This window comes from Megascapheus bottae, chromosome 36 (genome assembly GCF_031878675.1).
Source record: "Megascapheus bottae isolate mThoBot1 chromosome 36, mThoBot2.hap1, whole genome shotgun sequence".
In the NCBI taxonomy this organism is placed as follows: Eukaryota; Metazoa; Chordata; class Mammalia; order Rodentia; family Geomyidae; genus Megascapheus; species Megascapheus bottae.
Window position 1 is genome coordinate 2965480 of NC_143544.1, and position 21059 is coordinate 2986538.

Sequence of the window (21059 nt, forward strand, 5' to 3'; positions counted from 1 at the left end):
CTACCCTGACCTCTTGAGCCTCCACAGAAGGCAGGGGTGCTGCCCCCGCGGGGTCAGGAAGGCTCTACTCCTGCGGAGACCTTCGGATGATCTGGAAGCGGCCCTGCTTCCCCCAGGCCTGGCCGTTGGGGTTGTGTAGAGCAGGCTCCACCAGTGTATGCGCGCTTCCCTGTTGGTGCCCGGTGCCCAGCTCTGTGATTGATGGCGTGTTTTCTTGCAGACACCAGTTGGCGCTCTGAGGCAACCTTTCAGTTCACCGTCGAGCGCTTCAGCAGACTGAGTGAGTCGGTCCTTAGCCCTCCGTGTTTTGTGCGAAATCTGCCATGGAAGATTATGGTGATGCCACGCTTTTATCCAGACAGACCACACCAAAAAAGCGTAGGATTCTTTCTCCAGTGCAATGCTGAATCTGACTCCACGTAAGAGTTTAAATGATGCAACTACAAATCCACAAATAGTTACAGTACATTTATTGGAAACCAAATTTAATCAGCCTTACTCAGTTTCATTTTCATTTTTTTTCTGCCTCTACATAACCCTATTGATTTTAAATTAGCTGAAATTGGTTTGCTTGAAAGTCCCTGGTATGTATTATTATCTAAAGTAGAAAAGTAAATTTTTCCTTGCAAATGAAAAAAACTGAAGCCTGTGTGTTCACCAGGCCTTGGAGAGCTGCCTTCTGCTCTGCCACTGGCTCCCCAGATGTCTGTGCCATCTGACAGAGGCAAATGTCTACTATGACAGCTCATCCCTATGGATTATTCTCAGCAGACATGTTGGGGACTTGTAATCCTAGCTACTCAGGAGGCTGAGATCTGAGGATCGGGATTCAAGGATAGCCAGCGGGGGGGGGGGTGGAGGGGGGGATTCCCACAAGACTCATTTCCAGTGAACACTCAAAAAAATGGAAGTTGTGGCTCAAAGTGATAGAGAACTAGCCTTGAGCAAAAGCTCAGGGGCAGCACATCATCCAGGCTCTTGAGTTCAGACCCCATGATGAACCACTCCCCTCCCCCCCAAGGGAGGGGGGAAAAAGACACATTAATACATTTAGAACAGGCCCTCTGACAAAATCGGGTAACTTTTTCAGAGCAGGTTTATTGTGAAAGGTCCTAAAGTTTAAGAAGGATCTTGGTGACCCTTTTGTTTAGATGAAAACGAACAGTAGGGCTGGGAGTTTGGCCTAGTGGTTAAAGTGCTTGCCTAGCATGCACAAAGATCCAGGTTCGATTCCTTGGTACCACATGCATACAAAAAAACCGGAAGTGGTGCTGAGGCTCAAGTGGTAGAGCTCTAGCCTTGAGAAAGTCCAAGGACAGTGCTCAGGCCCTGAGCTCAAGCCCAGGACTGGCAAAAAAAGAAAGAAAATGAACAGTAGAGCGTCCCAGGTTGAGAATTTCAAGTGTTCTGCCCATTGTTGGGTCTCCCTCCATCAGCATTAATTACTGTCCTTGCTGATCTTCTGTCAGAAGCCCTGTGACAGGTTTTAGGGAAGTGTAGATAGTCTGCTCTTCCCTCTACAACAAGGGCCTCAGGAGAACTGCTGGCTTGGGCCTGATCTGGCCAGTCTCCCTGTGTCCCCAACCATGCCCAGGGGCTCTGGGGACAGTGCCCGCCCAGCTCTAGCTAGAGGCCCTAACACCAGCTCTTCTGTAAATGCCCCTGGGAGCAGAACTCCTTTTCTTTTTCTCCCTTTAGTATGCAAGTTCCTGGCTGGACCAGAGTTGGGATGAGGGGTAAAGAGCACTGGCCTAGGATATGCAAGGCGCTGCCCTAGTTCCAGCTCCAGCACTGTCAGGCAGACCAGCGTCAGTCACATAGAGCTAGAGCAATTTAAGTGGGTACAAGCTTTTCCTTCTCGTGTCCACGTGATGATTCGATTGTGGGGTTTCCATATGGATGTAAGCTTTGCCCTGCATAGTAGTTAGGAAAGAGTAAACAGTCATCAGAAATGCCCATCAGAACAATGCCATCCCTGCCCTTCTTAAAGAGGCTGGAACCACTTTCCAGGCCAGTGGTAGCTTGGACACATGTGGCCCTGCTTCAGCCACAAACATTTGTCAGGAACCCTTAAAGTGGGACGGGACACTCTTTTGGTTTGAAGGTTTCGTCAGCCTGGCACATGAGTGTGCATGTGGGCAAAGCACGGCCAGCAGCCTGTGCAGGAACCTGTGTCACAGGCAGGGGCAAGGCCCTGAGTGCTGCCACTAGATGGGAGACACTGGTGTGGGCTAGCCTTCTCCATTCTTTTGAACCTAGCACTGTAGCACTATGTGAGTGTTTGGTAAGAGCTACATTTCCAGATTAGTTGTAGACAATTACAGAACTAAAGACTATTTAAAGCCCGCAGTTTGCACTTTCATAGATCTAACCGGAAAACTGGGAAGTCTTTGGAAGACCAAACGGTTTTAGAAAGTAGAAGCTTACAGGCCACGAGCCCGTGCATTTCCCTACCCCAGCACAACGGAACAAAGTTCTCATGTGCTGGTTTCCACTGTCTGTAACAACGTGTAATGGGAGTCAACTATGTCAGCTAAGGCTTAGGTTATTCTCTCACCAGGTCATGGTCTTGCCATGCACAAGCCGTGCTGAAGATAATAAATTATCGAGACGATGAGAAGTCCTTCAGCCGCCGGATTAGCCACCTGTTCTTCCACAAGGAGAATGACTGGGGTTTTTCCAACTTCATGGCCTGGAGTGTAAGTATTTAGAGCACTGTTGCCCTCCTTCACGAAGTATTCTCCTCTTTATTTTAGAGTGAAATGTTTGTGTTGTCTGTTGGGCTGGAATTTGGCTTTCTGGACCAGCTTTTAAACACACACCAGACAATTCTCCCACAGGTTTACTAATAGATCAGAGAACACACCGCCCAGAGTCAGTTGCTGCTGGGTAGTTTCACATGGCTTAATTTTCAAGTTAGGGTGGTTTTTTTTTGGGGGGGGGGGGCTACTTTTTCAGAGGTGGTGATGACTGGAACGTTCTTCGGTGTGTTGCTGCTCCTGGCTGGCTCATTTGTGTTACCCTTGTCTGAGACCTCCAGAGCCCTATACCCCCACCCCTGGATTTGGGGAACCCCAAAGTTGCTACTGCTTGTCATGCAACTTGGTCCCAAACTGTTCTGCAGAACCTCCTAGAGAAACCCTGCTCTTGCAGGCTTTGTTGAGAGACCAATTTAAAACCAAAAGAAGCATGTTCTAACTACAGGCAAAATTGAGATGAGCCTTAAGTATAAGGCACAGGGCCAGGTGTGTGACTTAGTAGTAGAGTGCTTGCCTCGCATGCATAAAGCCCTGGGTTTGATTTCCTCAGTACTACGTACACAGAAAAAGCCAGAAGTGGTGCTGTGGCTCGGCTCAGTGGTAGAATGGTAGCCTTGAGAAAACCCAAGGACAGTGCCCAGGCCCTAAGTTCAAGCCCCAGGACTGGCCCCCCCCCCCAAAAAAAAATAATAATAATAGTGTAAGGCAGAATGTCTGTAATTGTCCTTGCAATAAAGGAAGCCTATGTGTTTTCATGCAAGTTGGCTATTTCCATTTCTCTTTTATAGGAAGTGACTGACCCTGAGAAAGGATTTATAGATGATGACAAAGTTACTTTTGAAGTCTTTGTACAAGCAGATGCACCCCATGGAGTTGCGTAAGTTGTTCACGCATTGGCTACTATTAAAAATGCTTTCGTCATGTGTTAAAGAATAGCAGTGGAATATATTTAAGGATGCAGATGCACAACAAATAAGTACTTTGTCAGTGTGCCCCTTTCCCTGCACCAAGGGCTATAGACCCGTCTTCCTTCCCCTCCTGTAATGGGACTACAGAGTCTTCCTTCCTGCTGTGCACTGCCAGGCACTAAGGGTGTGTGGTGGTCAGGACAGCTACACGTAGTCTTCAGAGCTACAAACAAAGCAGGCTGCTGTCGAAGAGAAGCCAAGAGCAGCATGTAGATAAATAGCCTTGGCAGAGGTGTTGTGCCTTTATTTTGAAGAGAGCAGTTGTAAAACCCAGCCCACTGGGAAAGGTGCTAGCACTGCCAACAGCTTACATCTGTGTGGGCAGTGGGCTCGGCTGTGGAACCTGTGAGTTGATTGCACAGTAACTGTCTCCCCCAGTGGCAGGCCTGCTGCTCCCCCAGTGGTTGCTGAGGGTGGAAGGGCTGTGGTGCCCTCAGGTAGCTTCCTGTCATACATGGGGCTGAGGAGACGAGCACAACTTAGAACTTCCCTCTTCTAGTCAATGAGCAAAGTAGCAAGCACGAGGAAAAATATTCCAGGGATTCTGACGTGAACTACCACTTCTCAGACTAGACTCGCTCCTGTCTTTTCTGCATGTGAGACTCTCCTGAAAAGATGTCTCAGCCCTTCCCATGTCTTGCTGATAGTGTGTACTTAGACTGTTCTATGAGCCCCATTTGGTGTAAAGATACTGTATGTTGTTAGTATCTGGGTGTTGGTCTAGACACGTGAGTGTCTGGTGGGGAGGGACTTGTCAGGATGCTCTACAGGCCTCGCCCCACGCCCCTCCCCTCCTGTGTGGCCGTCCCTGCGACCTGTGCAGCGCCCTTCAAGCTTGACTGATCTTCCAGGTGGGACTCAAAGAAGCACACTGGCTATGTTGGCTTGAAGAATCAGGGAGCGACTTGTTACATGAACAGCCTGCTGCAAACTTTATTTTTCACAAATCAACTACGAAAGGTGAGCAGATGGTGTTTGTCTCGCCCGGCCTGTGTCCATTGTGATCTGTCCAGTGTCACACTGCCTAAGTTAGCTTAGGTGATCGGGTTTAGAGTCTACATAATTTTATAGACCTCCCTGTAATTGTTTCCCCCGATACATAAAAAGTGCCTTCATTATTCATTTTAAGGCTTGACTTTAGCCTGTTTTTCTAGGCAAGTGCTGTATCACCTGAACCAAGTCCCCTGTCTTTTTTTTTTTTTTTTTTGCTATTTTTAAGATTTGGTCTTGACTTCCTAGGCTGTGATGCAATGACTTGGTTTCTTGCCGGGGCCACAGGCAAGTAGAACTGTCGTGGGTAGTGGGATACAGTGCGAAAGGGGATAGGTAATGGAGAGCTGCTGGTACCGTCTACATTCACAAAACGGTTCACTCACATTTGATGGTAAATCGCCAGTAACCTTCCCAGGAATGGAAAGATGAATGAATACAATGCGGTCAGGGGGTGAGGTCTTTTTGCTTCATGGTGTTTGACTATAAACTTTCAAACTTGCTTAAAGCCCTAGCACTTACCTTAGCCTTTGTGATAGTAGAAATACTTTGACATGCGATGACGTACTTGTTTGCATCTCGATTCTCCTAGGCTGTGTACATGATGCCAACTGAGGGTGACGACTCTTCTAAAAGTGTCCCTTTAGCATTGCAAAGAGTGTTCTACGAGTTGCAGCACAGCGACAAACCCGTAGGAACGAAGAAGTTGACCAAGTCATTTGGGTGCGTGGCAGTGTGGTCTGGACAAGCGGTGGGGAGGAGAGAAGGTAGTCCCGGGTCGCCCATGGCTACAGTCTTGCTGGCTGTCGCCAGATCCTGTTTCTCTTCTTACCTCTTTGGAAACAGAACACTGTTTCTGTCAAATGCATGAAAACTTAACTGGCAGTAAGATTTTGCAAAACAAGGAAACAGTGTACATCAATTATAATCCCTCAAAGTAATCCTCACACAAGTGAACTTGAGAGTAGCTAATCAGTCTATTTAGATAGATTTTAAATCTACTGTTTAATTAATGCATGTACTATTTTGAGTTTTAAATGTAAATCTCCATTTTATCTTTGAAAGGTGGGAAACTTTAGATAGCTTCATGCAACATGATGTTCAAGAGCTCTGTCGTGTGGTAAGTTTCAAGCACTAATTGTGTGGTTCTTACAGTGACTGCTGTGAAGCAGTGTTGTTAGCAAGCGAATCCCCAGTCCTCCTTCTGATAACAGCCATGTTCATTTGTTGAAGGACAGACCTCAGCCACTGAGAGAAAAGGAAGCATCTGTCTGGTTTTAAGGTTTTAAAAGCTAGAAAGAATAGTTTGACTTCTTTGAAGATAGAGTTTAAGCAACAGTAGGCAGTAGACTTTTAACTTGTTAATTGTGAGTAGAGAGAAGGAACCATTAGTATGCTGGCTCAGGTGGCTGTCTCACTGCGTCCCAGCCCCGAGCCCCCTGTTCCCCACGTCTCACCCAGGCCGCTCTCAGTGTACTGGCCGTCCCCCTCCCCCCCGCGCCCTCTTCCGTCACTGCACACGGTGCCTCAAGGTGATTGGCTGGGCAAGGTGTGTTTTCTTTTTTACAGCACTAGCTGGATTGAATCCAGTTCATTAAATATCCATGGACAAACCAGTCAATCCTGTTGACAGGCTCAACCTCATTAATCTCTTGGTGTGGACCATTACGAGTTAAGTTTAGTGATCAATTTACATGCTTTTCCACAGAGGTAAAACGAATATAAAAATACTTCTAAAGGTACTACAGATTACTAATTCATTCCAGAGGCCGTATAAAAGGTTAACCTCGACTGTTGCATGTAGATATTCTGTAAATATCCAACCAAGACAGAAGATTTTTTTTTTAATAATTGCATGCCAAAAGTCATAATACGTTAGTCTCGAATTTCTTTGACCATTGACATTTCCTCGTAAAGAATTAAATGACTGTGTGTCAGTTAAGCATGAAACACTTCAAAGCTCAAACTCTCTCTTCCAGTTGCTTGATAATGTGGAGAACAAGATGAAAGGCACGTGTGTAGAAGGCACCATCCCAAAGCTGTTCAGAGGCAAAATGGTGGTATGTGGTCACTAGTTCACTGGTTTTAGACGGCGTTAAGATGAGAATGTGACCAACACTGAAGGCCACTCTTTGCTTCTCCACAGTCCTACATCCAGTGCAAAGAAGTAGATTACCGCTCTGATAGAAGAGAAGATTATTATGATATCCAACTAAGTATAAAAGGAAAGAAAAATAGTAAGTTCTGTGTGCATGGTGGTTTGAGCTTTGGGTCATCGATCTTTTGTTTCAACATGTTATGTACACAGCAGTTGTACTGAAGTATATCAGAGGTGGAAGACGGCTCACTGCAGCATGGCACTAGACAGACACTTGCTGGCACCCCTCCTATGCACAAAAGACACTATCTACTGGAGTCCTGCCCCAGCCCTCCTCCTGTCCCCCGTCCCCCGTCCCCTGTCCGGAGGCAGCAGGCACTGCATCCCAGAGGATCATGTGATCATCTACGCTGCTCTGGCACTCTTTTGCTCAACTTCATATGTGTGGCACTTAACTTGAAAGTGATAATAGAGTGACTACATTTTCATGTTTGAGGTCATAAGGCCCAAGTCTGGTTCCTTTCAGCCTTTTGGCAGTTAATGATAAGTGAAAATTGGTTTTTGAGTATTTTCTCTTGACCATGAGTGAGCATTTGTTCTTTTCAAATGTTTGTTGGCAATTTTGATTTCCTTTCCTCTTCCCCAAACACCCAGGTTTGCATTTGGGGCCTCTAACTTTAAGTTGCTCTCAGCTGGTATTGTATCCCTTGAGTGATTGCACCAGCCTGGCCTTTTTTGCTGGCTACTTTGGACTCTCTCAGAGGTTCTAGGCAGGACTCAAGAACAGGTCTCTGTGTTGGCATGGGGCCCACCCCTTTGCTAGAATCCTGTGGGTCCAACTGAGACCCATGCTTCCTCCTTATTCTGGGTCATCAACCAGTCACTATTGTTCCCATCTGCTTAATGATAGGCCTGTGGTAAGTGTGTAGGCCAGACTGAGATAAAAGACTTTGAGCCTCCACGCTATCCTGTTACCCTTGAAGAACCCACCTCTGTCCCTTTAAGTGGTGTGGCTGTGGCACCGGTGGCTGCAGTGTACAGCCGCCTGTGAAGCCACGGTCTCTCAGGTTCTTCCCTGGCGCACACTATATCATCCTTTCAGTTTCGGTGATGATGTCAATTGATACCCCCCCCTCTCTTTCTCCCCCTTCCCCCCAAGTCTTTGAATCATTTGTGGATTATGTGGCAGTGGAACAGCTGGACGGTGACAACAAGTATGATGCCGGGGAGCACGGCCTACAGGTAACATGACACGGTGCTCAGTGTCCCCTCAGACTACCCGGGCCCACATCTGCGTGGGTGAGCCTGCGCCTGCACGGGGGCATGGCTGGGAATTCTCTCTCCTCATCTCCTGTGTTACCTTGCGGGTGCTTTGTGGTTTCCGCCTTTTGGTTTTTCCGGTGCTGCTGGTGTATTTTATTGAGCCCTCCCCAGGTAGGCTATGGTATGTGGCAGCACAGGGGTTCGTGACAGGAGCCATCCATGCTCCCCCCTTGCTGGGCAAGGCTGGCTGCCTGTTGGACTTGAGCATCCTGGACTTGTGCTCTATTGAAGCTGCCCTGTGCTTTGCAAGGCTGCTGTTTTATCCAGGTTGCCTGTCTCACTCATGGTGGACCACACCATTGCCCCTGAGGACTCCGGCCTGTGTAGACCAGAACATCTCTAGATACTACCTAACACCTGGATGTGTGAAAACATCCATCCTGACTACCCATGGTGGAGACCAGGTGTCTCTGTCACAGCCACACCAGTGAGGAGAACAAGATCCTAAGACGGGCTTTGCCTAGAAATTGCACAGATATTCTCAGACAGTCTCTTGTGCCGAACAAGGCCGCTACCTAGGTGTGGCTGGCCGAGGCCCCCAGATGCCCCTTGCAGCCAGATGTAGGACCTGTGGGCTTCTGGATTAGGAAAGACAGGAGAGCAGCAGGCCCAGGAGTGGTTGAGGACGAGGATGCCGAAGCCTTATTAGTGAGGAACAGAGGTGCCAGGGTAGAGTCTGAGGAGAGAGGCTTGGGCGGTCCCGTGGGCTCCCCCGGTGCCTGGGCATTGGCTATGGAGGGGAGTGTCTGAAGCAGGAGGTCAGTGGCCGCATACGCGCCAGCTTCCTCCGGAGGGAGGCCGGCCATGTCGTCAGCCCACAGCATGTTATAGGTCAGCAGGTCACTAGGCTTTAAGATGAGATGGAAATGTCACACATCTGTAATATATTCCAACAGTCCACTTCTCTCCTTTGCTCAGTATAGAGACACTGCCAACACCGCAGAGTTCAAAGGCATATTTGAGCACACCCATTTCAGCTTACCAGGTTAAAACTTGATGATGTAGTTATAAAATTCAATGGATTATTTCATATTGACATATTGGCAAATGTTTCTGCTTTGTCTTGTTTTAGTGGTTCTGCAGGCTGAACTCAGGGCCTCATGTTTGCTGTATAGGTGCTCTACCACTTGAGCCACCTCCCAGCCCATGAAAAAAAAAACAAAATTGGGGCGGGGTGGGGGTTTGCCTGGCCTAGACGCTGTCCCTTAGCTCAAGGCCAGCACTGCACCATCTTGAGCCAGAACTCCGCTTCTGGCTTTTTGGTGATTATTTGGAGATAAATGTCTCCTGGAGTTTACTGCCGAGGCTGGCTTTGAACCACGATCCTCAGATCTCAGCCTCCCTGAGTTGAGTAGCCAGGATTGTAGGCGTGAGCCACCAGCACCTGAGGACTTAAGTGTGTAGTTGAGCTGAGGTGGCGCTTGGTCCCTGGTCTCCCGGTGCTGAGATAAGACACTGCCACTGGCTGTCCTTGTCTTGCACTGTGGACTCCCTGTCCTGTTTTACTTGTGATGAAACCAGTCCTTTCATATGAAGATAAAGGTAGAGGTAAATAGAGCGAAATTCACATTTCTTCTCAATGTTCAGGAAGCAGAAAAAGGTGTGAAATTCCTAACGTTGCCACCAGTGCTACATCTGCAGCTGATGAGATTTATGTACGACCCTCAGACGGACCAAAATATCAAGATCAACGATAGGTAATGTGGTGGGCGGGAGAGGGCCGGGTGCAGCGGGCGCTCGATCTCTGGTGGTTTTGGCATTGCTGTACCTGGGGCTCCCAGCACTGCGCTCTACCCAGGAGACCTGAGGGACCAGCTGATGGCTCTGTCCCCAAGCCTCCGGCCCTGTGTAGCCAGTTGAAGGCTGTGCAGGCAGATTACACTTCCCAGCCTTTCTAGTAACTTGGACTTTGGCTAGAGCGCATGAGCTACCTGACTTTGGAATATGCTGCTGTAGAGAATATACTAATTCCTACTGAGTACACCAGCTCCTCCAGGGGTAGAAGCCAGATGAATCTTTGCTATCTCAGCCAACCTCCAAACAGGATCCTCTGGATCTGTTTCCTGAGTAATTAGGATTTCCATGGTTGCCTGGCTCTCCTCAATGCATGAACTCGTGCAGGTGAATGCCCATGATCTTCCAAGTCCGTGCCTTCATGAAGGCAGGAGGTCGCTGCTGCCTTCTGCCAGCTGCTGTGTGTCACCTCAGCTACTTGTACAGACTGACATTTGACAGTCCAGGGTTGCGCTTCTTCCAGGTGGAGGGAACTAGAGCCAATCAGGGCGCCACTCAGCCAGCAGCATTTCTTGGTGCCCTGCCCTGTCTGCTTTCCTGTCTCGGGGATATTTTACCTAAGGTGTTCCCCATCCATGATGGGTTTGCTCACCTCCAGTGAATAGATGAATGGATGTTAGAAAAGGCAAGTGAACCTCTGGTGTCCGCCTGTAACCTTCGCTACTCAGGAGGCAGAGATCTAAGGGAGCCAGCCCATGCAGAAAAGTCCTCACAGGACCCTTAACCTCTGGGCAGGGAGTAGCCTAATGGTAGAGTGCTTGCCTAACATGCACAAAGCCCTGGGTTCAATTCCTCGGTACCACATACATAGAGAAAGGAGAAGTAGTGTTGTGGCTCGTGTGGTAGAGTGCTAGCCTTGAGGAAAGCTCAAGGACAGTGCCCAGGACCTGAGTTCAAACCCCAGGACTGGAGAGAGAGAGAGACAGACAGACAAACAGACAAACTCTGAACTCCAGTAAACCACTCTGAACCCCACTGCCAACAAGAAAGAGAAAAAGAAAAACCAAGTCCAGTTCTGTGGGCTCATGGCCATGTCACCCCTGGACCTTGGTGATGAGTACCTAGGACTCGTGGATTGAAAATTCAGTGCAAGTCTCTTATATCACTTACATCAGCTCTAATCATTGACTTGATGAACAGTTTTCTATGAAAGGGAAACCTCACAATCATGTTTTATCATCCAAAAATGAACCATTATGTTAAAAGGCTAACAGTGCAGACGTTTTTGCCTAACTAAACACTGAATTTCTTTAAAACCGTTTCTTTCATAGGTTTGAGTTTCCAGAGCAATTACCCCTTGATGAGTTTTTGCAGAAAACAGACCCTAAGGACCCGGCCAATTACATCCTGCATGCTGTCCTGGTTCACAGCGGAGACAACCACGGCGGGCACTACGTGGTCTATCTGAACCCCAAGGGGGACGGCAAGGTACCTGTGGGTGCAGCATGCCTCACATGGGCGTGCCTCTGGGCTTGAACTCAGGGCTGAGGATTCCTTTCTGACCCCCGGCAGATCTGTGTGCTTCTTTGGCTTGGTGGGCAGGGGAGCATTTTTTAAAATTACTGATTTTTTTTTTTCAAGTCAATGGTTGATCAGAGATTGTATTTCATCCCTTTTTTTAACTTGAGGCTTGCTCGTGACCTGGGACGGGGGCCTCATTGCACTTGTCTCCTCTACTGGGAATGAGTTATGCTAGATTCCGGTCAGGAGCAGGGGCTATAGAAGACACAAGGCCCAGAGTTCAAACCCCAAGCAAGTCGGGAGTGTGCTTATTGCAGTACATGCGGGATGGTAGACATTGAAGTAATGGGTGGGTTGAAGCGGACACGGAATGCCGCTGCAGGGTGTCCTGCTAATTCTGGTTGCTTTCCCTTTCTTTCCAGTGGTGCAAGTTTGATGACGATGTGGTATCCAGGTGCACTAAAGAAGAAGCAATCGAGCACAATTACGGGGGCCATGACGATGACCTGTCTGTGCGACACTGCACTAATGCCTATATGTTAGTGTATATCAGGGAATCAAAGCTAAGTGAGTGCATCAGGTTGTCCCCCGCTGTGGCACTTTGGTGGGAGGCACACAAATCCCTTAAACCTGTCTTCACGTCTGATAGGTGCACCATACAGTGTAGCAAAATACAGTGGACCTCCCTGTGTCGCCCATAGGAGCACATCTCCGTTAGCACCACGTCAGCAGGCTTCTGAGTGGGCTCTGGACTTTGGTGTAGATAAAACCTGGTGCCAAGTAGCTTTTCCTTAGAGGTTATACCCTAAAGGTAGTACCTGTAAGGGGGCCAGCAGACCCCGCACCAAGGTCAAAGAGGATGCGTTTATCCTGCAGGTGAAGTGTTACAAGCTGTCACAGACCATGATATTCCTCAGCAGTTGGTGGAACGATTACAAGAAGAGAAAAGGATCGAGGCTCAGAAGCGGAAGGAACGGCAGGAGGCCCATCTCTACATGCAAGTGCAGGTCAGCCCAGCCTGGGCAGCCAGCCAGCCAGCCAGCCGCGTGGGCGCCAAGGGGAGGCGCCTGCCTGGGCTCAGGCAGGCCTGGGGCTGGGGGAGCATCTCCAGGAAACATGTCCCTGACCTCCTGTGGCCAGGGGAGGGAAGCTGGAGCCAGGCCGCCATCTGTGCTGGCCTCTGAGCGTGACTGGTGCATCCCTGGCTGGTGATTTTGTTGTATACACTAGACTCAATTGCAGAACGCTCCAGACTCAGTTCCATACAGGCAAGCTCTGCTTGACAGAGCATCCGCCTGTCCTTGATTCGGGTCATAGGAAAGAATTCCATTGGTACGCGTGCGTGTGCGCATGTACACACACACTCACACTCTAGCCAGGCCACTGGTGGCTCAGGTCTGCCATCCTGGCTACTCAAAACCAGCCCAGGCAGGAAAGCCCGTGAGATGCCAGAAAACCAGAAATGAAGTGGTAGACCACCAGCCTTGAGTCAAAAGTGCTCTGGAGCAGCTTGCAAGCCCTGAGTTTAAGCCCCATGACCAACCAGAAACATTGGCTGTGGTCTTCGTGAGTGTTTGGTGTCCGTTGCAAGCTGTCCTGTGTGCTGCTTTGTATCTTCAGATAGTTGCAGAGGACCAGTTTTGTGGCCACCAAGGAAATGACATGTATGATGAAGAGAAAGTGAAGTACACTGTGTTCAAGGTTCTGAAGAACTCCTCCCTCTCCGAGTTTGTCCAGAGCCTCTCCCAGACCATGGTGCGTGCCAGCCTTGGCTGCGGATTGCCCTCGAACACCCCACCAGTGTTGTTGACACTGAAAGACTGCCTCCCTTTATGGGTGGGTGCTGACCTGAGCACAGCTCCTGGCCAGGAGAAAGGGGAGCCTGGACCCCAGGATCCTGAAGGGTGGGGGGAAGGGGGTGCATTGTGAAGAGCAAAGACCGCCCAAGTCCAAGCTTTCATCTTTACCTTATAAAATTTTTCAGGGATTTCCACAAGATCAAATTCGATTATGGCCCATGCAAGCAAGAAGTAATGGAACAAAGCGACCCGCAATGCTAGATAACGAAGCAGACGGCAATAAAACAGTAAATATTGTTGCTAGGCACTCGGGTGTGTGCAGCTCCTCGGAGGCTCTTGTCCTCTGCAGCTTGTGGCCTTGTCTGCCTCTTGACCTGGTTCAGCAGAACTGGCTGTTCCTGCAGAGCTCAAGAGCGGTGTGCACCCTGTCACCTAAGCCATTCACATCTCCTAAACTCAACGTCTCTTTTGGACATAGATGATTGAACTCAGTGATAATGAAAACCCTTGGACAATATTCCTGGAGACAGTTGATCCTGAACTGGCTGCTAGCGGAGCAACATTACCCAAGTTTGATAAAGATCGTAAGTGCCCGCGCATGCCCCACCGTCGTGAAATAGGCTGCATCTGGTTGCTCTCAGCTCCCAGGCTCATTCTCTAGTTCTCATTGCCCAGTCCTGGACTGCGTCCTGTATGGGGGGCAGAAAGGGCCCCACTCTGCTCCTTCTCCGAATCATCCCCGCGGGTGCTGGGATTGCAGCATTGTAGCTGTGAGGGCGGCTCCTGCAGCTTCAGCACATCTGTGCCAGTGCCTACCTGGCTCAGTGGGGTTTCTCAGCTTGCCCCCCCTTAGTGTCTTCCCGGTGTGACTCCTCTGCGTCCACAGCCCCTGCACAAACGTCTCCTGACCCCTCAACTGCCAGACTTAAGTTGTCATTTGGAATGGCTCTAGGCTTTACTGTGTGCTTTTTCCATCTGTACACTGAATGTTAAGATGCTGACAGCCTGTTCATCAACTTGTAGATGATGTAATGTTATTTTTGAAGATGTATGATCCCAAAACACGGAGCTTGAATTACTGTGGGCATATCTACACACCCATATCCTGTAAAATACGTAAGTTCTGGCTGCGTGGGCCCGGCGACCTGAGTTTCTTAGTTTGGTATAGTCCCGCTGTGCCTCTGACACTTGTTTCTGTGTCCCAGGTGACCTGCTCCCAGTTATGTGTGACAGAGCAGGATTTATCCAAGACACCAGCCTTATCCTCTATGAGGTTTGCATTCTTCATGATGACTTTTTTTTTTGTTTTTTGTTTTTTTTTTGGTGGGGGCGGGCATTGAGGGGTATTTTGTGAGCCCCGAATTTTTATACTTTGTTAGCTAGGGCTTTTGGGTTGAGAGTTAGTTTTTGTTGAAATTTTTTTTAACTCGTTTAGTGATTCTCCTTGTAGTATATAGAAGTATGGCCACTTTGTAACCTGTTTTATGTCCTTGACTTCAGGAAGTGAAACCGAATTTAACGGAGAGAATTCAAGACTACGACGTGTCCCTTGATAAAGCCCTGGATGAGCTGATGGATGGTGACATCATAGTGTTTCAGAAGTACGTGCACTCTGGGGCTCCACGCTGTAGCCCGGGGGGATTGCTATCTTGGGTCCGGGAAATACTTGGCTTGGGCTCTTAAGTCCCAATTAATTAATTAGTTGATGGTGTCTTCGAGCTCTGGTCTTGTAAAAAGTCTGCAGTGGGTCCAGGAGCGTGACCTAGTGGTGGAGTGCTTGCCTAGCATGCACAAAACCCTCACTACCACCTACATAGAAAAAGTGGCAAGTGGTTCTGTGGCTCAAGTGGTAGAGTGTTAGCCTTGAGAAAGCCTGAGGACAATGCCCAGGCCCTGAGTTCAATCCCCGGGACTGTCTGCACGTGAGTCTGTGTCCCAGGCACTGTGTCCAGGTGGCTTGGTGCCAGGCAGACATGGCAGCTGCCTTGTATTTCCCTGGGCCTTGGGTACACCTCCACTGTCTCACACTGTCTGCTGTGCTCATCCCTTCAGTCTGCAAACGTCATCTCCATTTTCAGGGATGACCCCGAAAACGATAACAGTGAACTGCCCACCGCAAAAGAATATTTCCGAGACCTCTACCACCGCGTGGACGTCATCTTCTGTGACAAAACAATCCCCAATGACCCTGGGTTTGTGGTCACGCTATCCAATAGGATGAATTACTTCCAGGTATTCTGCCACTCTGTCCCCTCCCCACGTTCCACACGACACAGCGCCCTTGCCTCCGTCTCCCATCTCTTCCTCTGGCTCTCCATCCCAGAGACTGAACCGCAGGGTCTCCCACTTTCAGGCAAGCACTCCGTATCATTTGAGCTTTGTCCCCAGCTTCTCATTTCTAAACTTGTGTTGAGGAAGCTGCCTCTTGGTTTGAGCCAGATGCTCGCTGGTGTGGCTCTGCAGACACTTCCCACAAAATTCTTTCTGTCATTTTACGAGACTGGATGTAGCTGGATGACCACGATGCCTGTAAGCCAGGTTATGGGGAAGCTGAGGCAGGAAGAGCACAAGTTTAAAACGAGTGAACTAGCAAGTAAGGCCATCTTTCCCCTCCTCAGTAAAAGAAGGAATGCTCAAAGGATCTCAGCACAAACACCTGAGGAGATGGCATGGTTGAGTCCACTCCATGCTGCACATGGGTGTGGAACTGTCAGTGGTGTCCCTGGCAGATAGGCTGCCATCGTGGTGCCTGCACTGAGGATTGTGGTGGATTTCCTTTTCTAAGGAGTTCAAGTTCAGGCTGGGCGGGTCAGGGTTCTCTGCTCAGTGTCAGCCCTCTCAGGCCTTTTGCTGTGGCCTCCACCCCACAGGTTGCAAAGACAGTTGCGCAGAGGCTCAACACGGACCCTATGCTGCTGCAGTTCTTCAAGTCCCAAGGGTAAGCCACTGCCATTGCTCCCGTGGCCCTCTCTTCTGTGGCTGCCTTCACCGATGGTTAGCCACCCCCTGCGTTATATCCCCACCACATTCTGGAGGGTTCTGCAGGCTGTCCTTTAAAGCCGACGGTGCCGCCGCTGGGGCCAGCGGGTCCCGTTTCCTGGCTGTGTGCGCGGTCCAGGGAACCGGGGTCATGAACGGCATTGCAAGCCACAGTGGCTTCTCTGCTCGGTGCGGGTGTGGCTGACGTGTTGACGTGGCAGCGTGCTGTTCTCTTGTGCAGTTACAGGGATGGCCCAGGTAATCCTCTTAGACATAATTATGAAGGTACTTTGAGGGATCTTCTGCAGTTCTTCAAGCCTCGACAACCCAAGAAACTTTACTATCAGCAGGTATGTGCCCCGTCTGGCAGCGGTGTGGGGAGAAGGCTGGGGCTGCTTGGGAGTGTGTCTAAGATGAGAATTTTTTTTTTTTCCCCCTCAATAGCTTAAGATGAAAATCACAGACTTTGAGAACAGGCGAAGTTTTAAGTGTATATGGCTAAACAGCCAATTTAGGGAAGAGGTAAGTTATTTTACGGTAAATGGTTTTCTTGCTTATAGCCAGCACCAGCATGTGGCTGAGCCGTTCCCGCTCCGGGTGAATGAATGGTGGTGTGGCTCGCTCGCTCTTTCTTTCTTTCTTTCTTTCTTTCTTTCTTTCTTTCTTTCTTTCTTTCTTTCTTTCTTTTTCTTTTTTTTTGCCAGTTGTGGGGCTTGAACTCAGGGCCTGGGCACTATCCTTGGACTTTTCTCAAGGTTAGAACTCTACCACTTGAGCCACAGCACCACTTCCAACTTTTTCTATGTCTGTGGTACCAAGGAACCCCGGTCTTTGTGCCTGGTAGGCAAGCACTCTACCATCAGGCCAAACTCCTGGCCAAGGCTCTTTTTCCTTGGTCAGTGCAGGGTGGCTTGCAGGGCCTCCAACTGGCCCTGCTCCCTGCTCACCTGGCTACTACAACAAGTTACTCCTGTAGGGTGTCTGAGCCTCTCCTTCTTAGCTCCACCAGAACTGCGAAATGGCATTCCCTCATGGTGCCTGAAGTTGGCACTGGCGCGGGAAGGGAACCCTTTATAGGGCTGCCCCGAGCCCAGTGGTGGGGTGCTGGAGGACTTGAACAGCAGTTGTCATTTTCTCTTCTGCCCTTTGTTACAGCAGAAGTCTGTGCTTCCTCTGAAGCACCTGATCTCCTGTCATTCTCTAGGAAATAACACTATACCCAGACAAGCACGGCTGTGTCCGGGACCTGTTAGAAGAATGTAAGAAAGCTGTGGAGCTTGGCGAAAAGGCATCAGGGAAACTCAGGCAAGTATCTGCTGTTGAGGTGATGGGAGGGCAAGTAGAAGCCAACCACGGCTTCCCGGGGCAGGCCTGGCAAGCTGGGAGGAGGCGAGGTGCCACCTTGTGTGCTCTACCCACTCTGCCGTCTCACGCCTACCAACCTGCCTACACAGAAGGCTGAGACCTGGAGCATGTAGGTTAGAGAAGGCTGCAAGACTCCATCTAGCAAAGGCAAAAAAAAAAAAAAAAAAGACTGAGGGCCGGGAGTTTGGCCTAGTGGTTAAAGTGCTTGCCTAGCATGCACGAAGACCCGTGTTCGATTCCTCGGTACCACATACATACAAAAAAGGCGGAAGTGGTGCTGAGGCTCAAGTGGTAGAGCTCTAGCCTTGAGAAAGTCCAAGGACAGTGCTCAGGCCCTGAGCTCAAGCCCAGGACTGGCAAAAAAAAAAAAAAAGACTGGAGGCGAGGTTCAGTAGAGGAGCTGTACAAGCGCAAAGCCTCTTGTGTGACAAGGACTCACGGTGGGCTGTTTCTTCTGAACATGGTGACTTCACTGCACCTTCCTTGTCTCCTTAGGCTGCTAGAGATTGTAAGTTACAAAATCATCGGTGTACATCAAGAAGATGAACTGTTAGAATGTTTATCTCCTGCAACTAGTCGGACATTTCGAATAGAGGTAATAGACTGGGGCCGGGGGGGGTGGGGGGGCCCTCGGGACCACGTGGCAGGGTGCAGTCTGTAGGCACATACATGGCTTCCCCATTGGGCTTGGAGGCCAGTCACTCACCCACATTCCAAAAGCAGAAAGCAAGCAGACCACGGTAGATGTAAGTTGAAATGAGTGTGTTACCACCCCTACAACTTCTCCTCCCCCCCCCTCCTGGCCCTGCCAGGCAGCTCTGCAGCCTCGGCGGACACTGGCACCTTATTTCTCACGAAAAACCTTGGTTTACCTTCTGGCTCCTGAGTTTTCATTATTCTGATCACCCAGTGTGGCATTTGGCAGCCATGTGCTGCTATGAGGGATTTTCATTACTGAAGCCACATGTCTGAGACAAGTCAGCATAAGCGGCAGCGGCTTGGTTTTGTGTCCACGGCAGCGTCCTGAGCTGCGGCCTGTGGGAGCTCGTGGAAGAGTGGGGAGAGACAGGCCCTCCCCGGTGATTGCCGGAGCGGCTTGCAGTGAGCATGCTCTCTTTATAATATCCATACAGGAGATACCTCTGGACCAGGTGGACATCGATAAAGAAAACGAGATGTTGATCACAGTGGCCCATTTCCACAAGGAGGTGTTTGGGACCTTTGGAATTCCGTTTTTGCTGCGGATACACCAGGTAAGTTTGCAGGAGGCCTGGCTAGCCGCGGGCGTGCGTGCGTGCATGTGTGCGTGTGTGTGCGTGCACGCTACACTCGCCACACTACACTGTCTGAGCCCACTCTCCTTGCCTTCCCAGGGCGAGCATTTCAGAGAAGTGATGAAGCGGATCCAGAGCCTGCTGGACATCCAGGAAAAGGAGTTTGAGAAGGTGGGCGCCCACCCTGCCCCAGGACCCTGGCTAGCAAAGCAGTGTGCAGGACACTGAAGAAGCTCTGCCTTTTGTCTTCTAGTTTAAATTTGCAATCGTGATGATGGGCCGACACCAGTACATTAATGAAGATGAGTATGAAGTGAACTTGAAAGACTTTGAGCCACAGCCTGGTAAGCCACCTCTCCCCCCACGCCACGGGGCCCCGGCCATGGGCTGCCCTGGCGGACGTGAGCACAGTGGCCTGTGGGGAGTCCGCGGGGTGCCTGGAGTCTCAGCAGCTCTTCTTTCCCCCCCCCCAGGTAACATGTCTCATCCCCGGCCTTGGCTAGGGCTCGACCACTTCAACAAAGCCCCAAAGAGGAGTCGCTACACTTACCTGGAAAAGGCGATTAAAATCCACAACTGACTTCCTGTCCAGTGTTGACGGCGAGGGCAGCGGGGTGTGCCCTTTCCCAGCCGCAGAACTTTGGTGCACGTGCACTCTAGCCAGTCTCCAGCAAGAGGACGTGCTGCTGATGTTAATTTTATTTTGTTGAGGCTGTTCGGTTTGGCTTCTCTGTATCTATTGACTGCCCTTTTGAGCAAAATGAAGGTGTTTTTATAAAGCTTGGACGCCAATGAGAGTTATTTTATGGTAACCACAGTGCAAGGCAACTCAGCATCACGGGGAGAAGAGGTGGGTGCCTGGGCTGGGGCCCCCCGGGCAGCCTCTGGGCACAGGTGGGGGGGCTGCCTGTCCTGCAGCTAGATAGGCCTGTGTAGGCTCCTTCAGTTAAACTTTCAATGACCTTTGTGCATCTGTAAAGGCAAACCGAGAAACTCACAACCTAATAAATAGCGCTCTTTCCTTCCTTGTGTGCACTGTCGGCCTTCCTTGGCTCGTCCCGCCCGCTGCCCGGGCCCTCCGTAGCCTCGTGTCACACCTGGCACCCAGCAGCCGGGTCCCCAAGTGGGCACCCCGAACCAGCCCTCACAGGCACGTAGGGCTTCAGTCCGGAGAAGGTTGTGAAATGCAATTAAGGTTTCCTCTGCTTCCCTCTTGGCACGCCCATGGAGCGGAGCGGGTGACAGTTCCAAATAAGACCCAAGGACCGGAAGCCGCTTGTGACAAGGGGAGCCTTGAGAAGAGGGCACGCTCACTAGTGGTAGGAAGCTGTTGACTTTGTAAAAAAGGAAAAAAGGAGAGATGAAATTGTATATTTAATGAATGACCATGTAAAGGGGGTGGGGAGGAGGGAGAGGGAGCAGCCTCTGGGCTGTGCCCCCGCCCCTCTGTGCCAGCTAACGGCCTGGTGTCTAGGTTTCGAGTGCAGTCAGATAGGATCGGCCATCATTACTTCCTCCTCCTCCCCAGTATTCTTTTTTTGTTTTGTTTCTGTAGCAGCGGTGTGCACCAACTCTCCTGTATATTGCCTTTTTGCTGGAAAATGTTGTATGTTGAATAAAATTTTCTATAAAAATGCAAATTCAGTGAGTGCCGTGCAGCGGAGATTGAGGAAGGTTCTCCACCCCGAGCCATTCCCGGAGGCCTTGCCAGCATGGAGCCTTGCCTCTGACTGCCAGCTTCCTGGGGGCCAGGGACCGGCTGGTGTGGTGTGGTTTTTCAGGCGGGCCCCCAGTTTTGGGGTGCACTGCTCAGAGCACCGTGGGGGGCCTCACGCCCAGGTTTCCTGACTTGTGTGTGCTCTAAGGCTTGGAGTGGCTTTCACCACAGCTTCGAGGAAGCCTGTGCCTTGTGCCCCAGGCCACCCTGCCTCACGTACAAAGGAGGGACTAGTCCGTTAAACCTCTGCACGCCTCCTTCCACCTCTCAAACCCACGGCTCCCGTTGTAGGTGTTGGGCTGGGTTGGCCATAGACTCCAGTCATTCCTGTGACCCTGGTCCTTCCCACCTCACCACTGGCAGTTGGATTTCATTCGATGTTTGAGGACAAGAATAGGGAGCTCTGTCGATGCTGAGGCAGGCAGCCCGAGGCTGGCCGAGCAAAGGGTCTCACAGCAGAGCCATCTGCAGAATCTCCTCTGAGAATCAAGAGTACACAGATGCCGCTGTCAGGGCAGCGGGCTGGTGGGGG

At 50.2% G+C, this 21059-nt stretch overlaps 1 protein-coding gene across 4 annotated transcripts in view; it reads left to right on the plus strand.

The window, feature by feature from the left end:
- The window catches only part of Usp7 (ubiquitin specific peptidase 7), a 42241-nt gene extending 22406 nt beyond the window's left edge, over positions 1-19835 (plus strand). For all 4 annotated transcript variants that reach the window (XM_090324801.1, XM_090324803.1, XM_090324802.1 and 1 more), the window contains exons 3-31: positions 221-419; positions 2561-2699; positions 3548-3636; positions 4579-4687; positions 5310-5440; positions 5783-5837; positions 6697-6777; positions 6864-6954; positions 7975-8057; positions 9726-9835; positions 11204-11360; positions 11816-11960; positions 12270-12400; positions 13014-13148; positions 13378-13479; positions 13671-13776; positions 14216-14308; positions 14398-14465; positions 14693-14793; positions 15271-15424; positions 16063-16130; positions 16413-16521; positions 16616-16693; positions 17376-17476; positions 18032-18131; positions 18670-18789; positions 18910-18981; positions 19064-19154; positions 19284-19835. In XM_090324801.1, coding sequence (XP_090180927.1) covers positions 221-419; positions 2561-2699; positions 3548-3636; positions 4579-4687; positions 5310-5440; positions 5783-5837; positions 6697-6777; positions 6864-6954; positions 7975-8057; positions 9726-9835; positions 11204-11360; positions 11816-11960; positions 12270-12400; positions 13014-13148; positions 13378-13479; positions 13671-13776; positions 14216-14308; positions 14398-14465; positions 14693-14793; positions 15271-15424; positions 16063-16130; positions 16413-16521; positions 16616-16693; positions 17376-17476; positions 18032-18131; positions 18670-18789; positions 18910-18981; positions 19064-19154; positions 19284-19390 — 3125 coding nt within the window. In that variant the 3' untranslated portion in view covers positions 19391-19835. The remainder of the gene's footprint in view (positions 1-220; positions 420-2560; positions 2700-3547; positions 3637-4578; positions 4688-5309; positions 5441-5782; positions 5838-6696; positions 6778-6863; positions 6955-7974; positions 8058-9725; positions 9836-11203; positions 11361-11815; positions 11961-12269; positions 12401-13013; positions 13149-13377; positions 13480-13670; positions 13777-14215; positions 14309-14397; positions 14466-14692; positions 14794-15270; positions 15425-16062; positions 16131-16412; positions 16522-16615; positions 16694-17375; positions 17477-18031; positions 18132-18669; positions 18790-18909; positions 18982-19063; positions 19155-19283) is intronic.
- Positions 19836-21059: the final 1224 nt, after the last annotated feature.